This window comes from Parasteatoda tepidariorum, chromosome 8 (assembly GCF_982258835.1).
Source record: "Parasteatoda tepidariorum strain Cologne lab strain chromosome 8, Ptep-v5.0, whole genome shotgun sequence".
Lineage (NCBI taxonomy): Eukaryota > Metazoa > Arthropoda > Arachnida > Araneae > Theridiidae > Parasteatoda > Parasteatoda tepidariorum.
In genome coordinates this window covers 66,066,464-66,076,544 of record NC_141762.1, presented here as the reverse complement: position 1 = coordinate 66,076,544, position 10,081 = coordinate 66,066,464, and the positions used below count along the sequence as shown (strand labels likewise).

Sequence of the window (10,081 nt, the reverse complement as noted above, 5' to 3'; positions counted from 1 at the left end):
TCATCAAATATATTGTACTTTAATATCAAACAGAAATATCAGAAATGTCAATCATCTTATTATTTTTCATATATTGTTAATGTAATCAGTCTTTTAAGCAAATTGAATGTCATTGGTTAATGAAGGTGCTGTAAGGGTTAAGATTAAGTTTTAAAATAATTTCCATAGCTTGGATGCTGAATTCCAAATGTTATCCATTTAACTATACAAAATAATTAAAATATTGTTGGACAATTTCCTATATGAGACTAAAGAAATTAGCACGTTAATAGTTACCAACTTATATTTTAGCTCAGAAAAGAGCAAAAGCTGACAAATCATTATTGAACAAAGCGGTAGGAAAACTATCAATATAAATTTGAATACTAGGGGAAACTTGAAGTTGATTACTAAACACATCATTTTTTACCTTCGATCAGACGAATCTTTTAGAAGTTAATCGAGCCTTTCTCGTTAATAGTCCGTTTTTTAGATTTTCAGAATATTTTTCACTTTTCCTGTCTAAAATATTAGTTTGTGGTCCCCAATGCTTATATTCTTATCCTCATTTCAAATATTAATAGGAAGTCTGGAATTCTATACAAATAGCTTCAGCTATAGCTATAAAAGTAAAGTCGAGTTTTATATAAGTGGATATGCGTTGTTTAGTGAGAATGTTTGAGGCGAAACCTGGTGGTATTGAAATGTTATTGTTCTTATCTAAAAACTGTGCTCGATTGGAAGAAAAAGTGGGAAACAAAGGTATAGAAGGTTTTCTAAAGTTGCTACAAAAGAGAAACATATTGAATATAAATGGTGAAAAGGTAATGTTTGTTTGTCAAATGCACATTTATTTTAAGGATTTAAAAACTACTTTAAACTTAATGATGAGTTTTAGTTCATAAACTGATAATTAGTTTTCTTTTCTTTCTCCGATAGTTTCGTTACGTTACACCAGTGATGGGGAAACTACGGCCCGCGGGCCAAGTCCGGCCCGCGGAAAGGTATAATCCGGCCCGTTTAAGAGTGCCGTCGTGAGAATGTTTGAACGCGTTCTTACTTCGTAATGTGACGACCCGCATAAAAACTACATGCGGCGATATTCAAAACACAATATTATTCTGGACAAATCCATCCGACCTAAACAGATGACTCATCTTCGCTCGAAACTTCCAGACACTCTCGCATTTTCGATTCATTGTTCTCTTTTCTCGAAAGAACCGGAAAAATCCAATTCCCGAACAATCCTTGCAGGTAGGTATAAATACAAGCGAGGCCGCCCGAAGATCAGTTAGTTAGCGACTTAGTCAGTCATCGGCAACGACCCGCTGTGACTCGAGTAAATGTTCGTGTAATCCCCGAAACTCTCACTGCCTCAATAGTCCGTGGGCCGAAGACTCAAAAGAAGTTCTAAACTGATTTTCGTTCCTACACAGGAGTGGTAATTTTAATCTTCCAAAATAGAACTCAATCTTGACTGGGAAATATAAATTCACGAAGTTCTCCAAAATATAATAGGCCATTAATTGACAGTTATCAAAATATTGAAGAACTATTTTAATTTCATGAATACAGAATTTTGCCCATGAATATCTAAAGAGGAGGGTACTGTGACGTCACATGAAAATGAATTGACCAATCACAACCAAAAAGCTTCGCTATTTGCGTCTGCTCTAGTTCTTGTTTCCTTTGCTTCAAACTGCTTTACAATTTTTGTATAAACGTTATAAAAGTTTAATAAAATTATAATTTCATTTTAAGAGGACCCGCGCAAACACCCGCGCAAGAGCATTAGTTAGCAGTAAGCTTTCATCAATTGCCTTTCATCAATTGCGTTTCGGTGTGTTGTTCTCCGTAGTAGTTAACGTCTAAAATGTATGTTAAAAAAAGAAAAGTGGATTCAGAATGTCGAGTTTTTAAAGAAGAATGGACGTGGAAGTATTTCTTTACTTTATTTAAAGAAAAACCAGTGTGCTTACTTTGCAATACAACTGTTGCAGTTTTAAAAGAATATAACATTCAACGCCATTTCAAGAGCAAACATGAAAACCACTCCTACTCATCGTTAAGTGAAGAGGTGAAAAAAATTAAATCGAAAGATTTAATAAAAAATTTATCAAGTCAACAACAATTATTTCAGAGAGCTAATCATTCTCAAAGATGCGCTACGAAAGCCAGTTATGTGTTGGCTAATAATATTGCTAAATCTAATGAAGCATTTTCAGATGGTGAATTTATAAAGCAGTGCATGATAGATGTGTGCGATATTATGTGCCCTGAAAAGAAAAATGATTTTCAGTCACTGTCTCTCTCAAGAAGAACAATCACCGAGAGAATTGAAAATATTGATAAAAATCTAATTTCACAACTGACTACAAAAACTCAAAAAAAATTTTTTTATTCAATTACCATGGATGAAAGTACAGATATCAGTGATACTGCACAGTTACTCATATTTGTAAGAGGAATCAACGCCCACTTTGAAATTACAGAAGAACTTGCAGGGCTACAGTCAAGGCGGTAGCCAGGATTTTTTTTTCGGGGGGGGGGGATATGGTAAGAAGCAAGGACCGTTTCAGACATGCAAAGTAGGGGGAAAACATTGTAACAAATATTGTTTATTCTGTTGTTTGCAAAAGTTAAACTAGTAATTAAAAAATATTATATAATAATTATTTTTCGATTAATATTACATAATAATTATAATCAATTTGTAAACAAAGTTTACAAAGACATGCGACGGGGATTTGAAGAAAATTTTTCGATTACTTTTTTAGGACAAACCGGAATATTCCAAATATGCTTAATAAAGTTAGTTAATAAAAGGTTTGTTTCGACAGTTTTTGTTTTTCTTTTTACTGAGAGGCTCAAAGAAAGACTAAAAAGTTTGAATACCAGAATTTCGGGGGGGATTTGTCCCGACGGTCCCCCCCCCTGGCTACGGGTCTGGCTACAGTCAATGAAAGGAACAACGACTGGTGCCGATATATTTTGTGAAATTGAAAATTGCATCGATAAACTTCGTTTACCTATTGATAAGTTATGTAATGTAACTACAGATGGTGCTCCTAATATGGTTGGAATCAATCAAGGATTTGTTGGGAAATTTAATTCTAAGTATCCGGAAAATGATGTTTTTTTTTTGCATTGCCTTATACATCAGGATGCTCTCTTTAAATCGGCTTTAGATATTGACCATATACTTAATATTGTTGTAAGACTAGTAAATGTGATTCGTTCCAGAGGATTATTACATCGCCAGTTTCAACAGTTTTTGGAGTCCGTACATACTGAGCATTCCGATATCCTGTATTATTCAAAAGTTCGTTGGTTAAGTGCTGGAAAAATATTTGAAAGAATTTGGGATTTAAAAGACGATATTGTGAATTTTCTTCTTGATAAAGACATTTATAATCAATTTGACGTCTTAGAAAACGAAACGTGGCTTTCTGATTTCGCTTTTTTCACAGACCTCCTCGTACACATGAATATACTTAATCTCAAATTGCAAGGGAAAAATCAGTTTCTTCACGATATTTGGCAATGCTTGAAAAGTTTCAAATTACAGTTATTATTATTTGCTAATCAGATCTCTAAATCTGATTTTTCTCATTTTCCAAGAATACAATCTTTAAAATTTACTATATCAAACAATAAGATTAAAAAATACGAAATTAATTTGAGAAAACTATCTTCAGAATTTGAAAGGAGATTTCAGGACTTTAGAAAAATGGAACCAGAGTTTAGTATTTTTGCGACCCCATTCAATGTTAATTACGAAGAAGTTGATGCAAAATTTCAACTTGAGTTAATAGAACTGAACTGTAATACTCTCCTTAAACAAACTTTTCATACAGTACCATTACTAGAATTTTATAAAAATTTAAGTCCAGATAATTTCCCGAATCTAATTACTCATGCAATGAAAATAATGACAATGTTCAGCTCATCTTATATATGCGAACAAATCTTTTCAACAATGAAGCTTAGGAAAACTTCTTTCAGAAACAGAATTACAGATGAGCACCTTTCATCAGTTTTAAGAATTTCTGCTTCGCAAATGGAACCGGACTATAATGAAATTTTGAAGAAACAGTATCAATTTCATTTTTCTCATGCACCATCAACCAGTAATGACAACAGAAAATAAAGTGATAATACTTCACATCAAGAACTACACTATATTTATTTTATATTTTGTGCTTATAATTTTCTTACCTTTTGCTTTTTTACTATTAAAATAATAAGTGTATGTAATAATATATGTATATGTTTATAGAACACATAAATTTTTTAACAATTAAGCATTATTCTTTGGCCCGCTACGATTCTCCAGTTATTACAAATGGCCCGTCTTAAAAAAAGTTTCCCCACCACTGCGTTACACTTATAGGGAATTTTGAATAGACAAATAGGCATTTTAAGTATTCTTTTCTAAGCATTAATGCCATTAGGAGTATATTCTTACAAAATTGATGATGCTTTACCGAAACTAGAAGAGAGAAGGCCATAAATGAGAAAGCCAATCCTTTCGTAGTCCACACGTAGTGCCATCTTTAATATTTTTCTCCACTGTGCAGTTTAGTAGCCCGATCTTAGTGCCATATTTTTCTCTCACTGTGCAGTTTATTTCCGTTACATTGGGCTGCTAATTTGATCCGTGCGAAGGTCTTCTCTCTTCAAGGTGGTGTTGGCAACACACCATTGTAATACAGTTTTAATTTCCCGATCTCAAAGTTTTAAATACACTAACACCAAACCTGGTTGGTAGGGCACTGGGCCCATGTCCTAGAAGTCATGGGTTCGATTCCTGCCGGCCGAAGACTCCCCGTGTAGTAAATGGTGACTGATGCACGCTAAATCTGTCGAGTAACGAAGTCCTCCATGTTCCCATAACAAATCATACCTCTGGGGGTACTGATCCAGGAGTTTCTTTATCTTCTGGATTGGTTCAAAATTACAAGGCTACGGAGTTGAACATCAGTAGTCTTAAACCCTAAAACCATTGGGTGGGCTGTTCAACGACGGATATAATGTATAACACTAAGGACACTAACACTTCAGTTTTCCACAAACTCACGTTCGATTAGTGGCCCAATGATATAGTGCATAACCACTTTCGTAGACCTAGCGACCAAATTTAGGTACAAAAACTATGTGTATGTTGCGAGGTGGCTTTAAGATTTTAGTTTATTCTTTGAAGTCATTACTGTGTACCAAGCATATCCTGACAATTTCTTTGAAATCGCTATAAAATCAAATTTAGTACTTTCATATCAGAGCAAATAGTTGCACCTTGGAAGAAAACAGACGTGGATACAGATTAGACTAATACTTTACGGGTATCCAAGCTTCAATCCTTGATAATAAGAAAAAAAGTGTCTGCGTGTGAATATATTTTAAAAAAGAGGAAAGGTTTTCAGTTTGGTTATGTTTACGAGGCTTACTTTGCCAGGATTTTTATTATAATGAAATATAAATATTTTAAACCGAGCCAGCTTATCCCAATAAGTAATGATAAAAAGGAGGTTTTCTGAGAAAATAAATTTGATCGGTGGCAGTAATGAATTCAATTTTGACATCCTGCTGTGTCGAGCTTAATAAAAATTGATGAAAGTAAAGAAAAAGCGAATCTTTCCTTTTTGTTCGAAACATCGTTGTCTGCTTTAACTGAATGCTTGATAAATGGTCACATCCACACCCACAAAACAATTTTATGCAGTACTTTTTTTTGTTTATTACGTTAATATTGTAATATGCATCTGTATGATCAATAGCCTGACAAAAAAGATTGGATAAGAGGGATAGATCATAAAAAATAAATTAATGCTACAACTTCTGAATAGCAAGAAGTTTTTGTTTTCCTGCATATTTAGGCAAGTATTCTCCACCTTTTGAGGCTTTACGAAATGTTGAATTAAAAAGTATTAAAAATTAAATGGTGCAGAGTTTTTAATGCTTAGAAAATAAAACTTGTTTTCTAGATTCCAATAACTAATTTAAATAATGTTAGAATTTATTAATAATGTTTTATGTTTTTTAATGCATTTATTTTTTGAAAAAAGGTTTTAGTTTTTGTTATTGGCTGGATAAAATATTTTTTTTTTCATGAGAGATTTTTTCTAACGTAATTTAATTTATATAATCGCTGAAGAGAAGTTTGTTCCCTTAATTGACAGGGGAGATTAAACATTCTTTTACTTTTCATTTCAATTAAATTGCGAAGGAAAATATAAGTCTAAATTTATATATTTTCTCTTTTTCTTTTAAAGATTATTATAGTGTATATGGGATAATTAATCATTTCAACATTTCCAAAGAAAATAATAATTTGGATTTTTATCGTATTGATTTTTTAAAATTTTTTTCAGGTTTATACAAAAATTTATATAAGGATTGAATCCGAGTGAATAACTTTGCTCTTGTAGTTTCAAATTCGATATGAAAGACAAAAAAAGCTTTTTTTTACGGTATTATGATTATTATTTTACATTAACCTCTTTATTCAGAAGTTTATTCCTGGAAAATAATTATTCAGGCTTGTATTTCATGAATTTTGTAATCTGTTTTTGTCCTTTAAAATACCTTAAGATTATTTACTTTTTTCGAAGTGCATATGCTGTCGATGTCTTTATTTTCTCTGTTTTATTTTAATTACTGACTTCAAGTAGCGCAATCTTAATTTTTGTTCTCGAATAACACAATTTAAATTATTTTGAGCATTTTTTTTAATATTATGCACACAAGATTTGAAATTTTTCTCCTAAATGTGATTAAGTAAATATTTTGCGAGTTTAACTTACTAATGTTTCAAAATATCAAGTTTTTGAGTATATTTACTCTTTTGTTTCATATAAAGCTTACAAGGTGAAAATTGCGCTCTTAATTTTCAATTCATTTTGAATAGCTTCTTGTGGGTTATATTGATGTATTTAAGTTTGATACTTGGTACTTAGTATTGAATTCTATTCTTAAAGATTGAATATTTCACTACTGATTGCTAATTCATTCCGTTCATATCAAATCCATAATTTTTAAAATTTAATTTATGATTCTCAATCGGCATTTTTTTTAAGGAAAGTAAGTATTTTGTACCCTATACAGGTGTTTTTAAATGTTAAAGATTTGATTCGTAATATTGCATTCTATTCATGTTATCAGGAAATTTTTCCAAGATTAAGTTCAATTGTAATTATCGTAATCATACCCTTACAAAATATTAAGTTGCCTTTGAGGTTACTTTCAGTTTTTTTATTTGTTAATATTTTTTTAGGTGTAAAGTTTGATTTGGGACTTATTTGAAATTGACTTCAAAAGTAACCTTAAAAAATCAGTCTTTCAAGGTGTATGAAATTGTTTTATTCACAGTTGAGGTTTGTTTAAGGTTAATGGAAATTTACCTCAGAGCAACCAGCTTAGGGAGGTTGTTTTTGAGGTTTACATGTAAATATTTTTTACCTTTATGCAAAAAGTATATATGTGGTGTGTATAATTGCACCCGATTTCAATTAAAAGTATTGCTAAGCTATATGTGAAGTTGATTTTATAAGATATCAATGAGATTGAAATTGAGATTTATCGATGAGGTTATTTTTTTGTACAAAACATAATCTCATTTTCTAGTGCAAGTGCATTTTTTACACCTGTCAATCGCAAAACAACCTCAAAAGCACACTCCTTTGCAAGGATAATCTGTGTATAATTTCCAATTTTATTTAGGTAAGTAGAAATTTCTTAAAATTATTTGCTATCTAATAGACTGACAAAATAAAGCTAAAAAGTCTTATTGAGGGAGAACAAATCTCTACGCTGTATTTTCAGTTTAGAGCAGCAAAATGAAATTTAAGCTAAAATAATTCTCAAGAGCTTTTGCTCAAAGATATTGTCGATTCAAAATGGAATCGGCTGCGGAAGAATGTATTTTGAATTGACATTGTTTATTTTTAGTGTAAGATTTTGAAAAATATCCTATGTCATATTTCCTGCGTGCCCTGGAATATGGGTAGAAGCATCACGTTTTGAAGGATCAGATAGAATTTTGATTTCCCTTGTAGAATATGTAATTTGTATTTTCATTTTGTGAAGATGAGAGGAGGAGATTTCGAAGCATTTCTAAAATTGCTTCAGAAAAATAGATTTCCTTAGCCGGTAAGATAGCAAAGATTCAAAAAAGCTCTTGGTGTATTTTTTTCCGTAAAAATAAGTGCAGTTCTTTATGACCTTGGTTGACTGAATTATTTATAAAAGAAAACTTTTGAGCATAAAATGTTTAATTACATTTTTTCATTAGTATTTTTGCGCAAAACATGTACTCTGAAAACAAGTTTCAATAATTAATAATTGATTAAAAAATATTTTAATCTGCTATGTGCTTACTTTTCCCAATGTATATAGATTTAAATATGAAAAATGTTTTTATGATTTTGTTTTTCTGTTCACTAATTTAATATTCTATATTATTATTTCGAATTTTTATATTATTATTATTATACTATTATACTATATTTCGAATATTTATTAATATTTCGAAGCTCTGTCACCAAGGTAAATAAAAAAGCCATAATGTAAGTGCCTTACACTTGAAGCAATTCGTTGATTTAAACTATATATACAATCTTGAAATGAAGAATTATCTGGGCTTTAGAATAGACAAATAAATTAAATATTTATTAAGTTGTTAAACTTTTTTTTTTAAAATGGCTAATTTAGTAATATTTTTCCACCTAGAAGAAAATTATCGAAATCACTGCCTTATTATCAGTTTTTGCAATTTTTTATTAGCCTATATAATGCAGCTTTGGAGTAAATTTATAAATATTAAAAAAATGGACTACAAATGCCTCGTTTTACAAAATTGTGCCTTTTCTCCATATTGATGTTTTTCGCCATTTTAGTAAGCGCAGACAGCCCAGGCTTTAGATTGGCGAAACTTAACCTGACAGCCATGAGTAACAGTTACAACTTCACAGTATTTATAAAAATAGCATATTATTCGCAAAAAAAGCATACTTTTAAATTATATTATGATTATGGAGCCTTCAAAAAACAGCCTTAACTATTGACTAATCAATCATTAATAAAATAATTTTCCCCCATTCAAATTCAACATTAAATCTATTCAATGAAATCCGCAAAAGTTTATTTTTCATTAAAGTAATACCTGCATTTTTCTTATTCTTTTATTTATTTATTAACTGCATTTATTTATTTAACTTTAAGCCATTAAAAAATAAGAGAATACTATCCTACTACGCATGTCAATGTTTGGAATTAAATAAAAAAAAATTATAGCACCTGTGTTAAATTTTAAACTGGTTTTTGTAATTATAATCTAATAAATATGCTTCTATTAAATATGGAAAAGTCCATGGAAATATAGAAAGATATCGTTCAAAACTTCAAGACTGGCGAATGCGTAAAAAAAAAGGGTATGTTTTATCTAGGGCTGGTTCTAAATGTAAAAGGCAAAGCTTGCAATTGTTTTAGTTTTGACCCTTTTTTCAGTGAAAACAAGGTGGAAATTTAAACTGGAGTTGTAATATCCGTGGGGAATGTAAGTTTCATTGGTTTTCAAATTCCCTGGGAGCAGAATATTTTGTCCTTTTATATTTGAATGAAAGCAATTGCTGAACAAAATCTCGACTAACTATTTTTACGACATAAACAACAACTGCTTTTACGACGCAAGAAATTTTGCAAGAATGTTTGATCGCTTAAGCTTGTTAGGTTTTGAATGAGGGACTGACAATAATATAAAAAGATCGTTCTTCATAAATTCGATTTCACGATATTAGGGTTCAACTTGAACTGATTTAGGATGCAGCTTGAACTGATTTAGGATGCAACTTGAACTGATTTAGGATTCAACTTGGAATGATTTAGGATGCAACTTGAACTGATTTCGGATGCAACTTGAACTGATTTCGGATGCAACTTGATCAGATTCAGGATGCAACTTGAACCTGTTTTAGATTTAACTTGAAATGATTTAGGATTCAACTTGAACGGGTTAGGATTCAACTTCAATGGATCAAGATTCAACTTCAACGGAAACGTGATTCAATTTAAGGTATCAGACTTTGCAGAAAAATCAGTAATTTCT

At 31.0% G+C, this 10,081-nt stretch overlaps 1 protein-coding gene across 1 annotated transcript; it reads left to right on the top strand.

Annotated features, from left to right (window-relative positions):
* Positions 1–635: 635 nt before the first annotated feature.
* Positions 636–2,503, top strand: LOC147806212 (EPM2A-interacting protein 1-like). The gene is made up of 2 exons (XM_087149595.1): positions 636–803; positions 2,120–2,503. Exons 1-2 carry the CDS (start codon positions 636–638, stop codon positions 2,501–2,503), a joined length of 552 nt encoding a protein of 183 aa, XP_087005721.1.
* Positions 2,504–10,081: the final 7,578 nt, after the last annotated feature.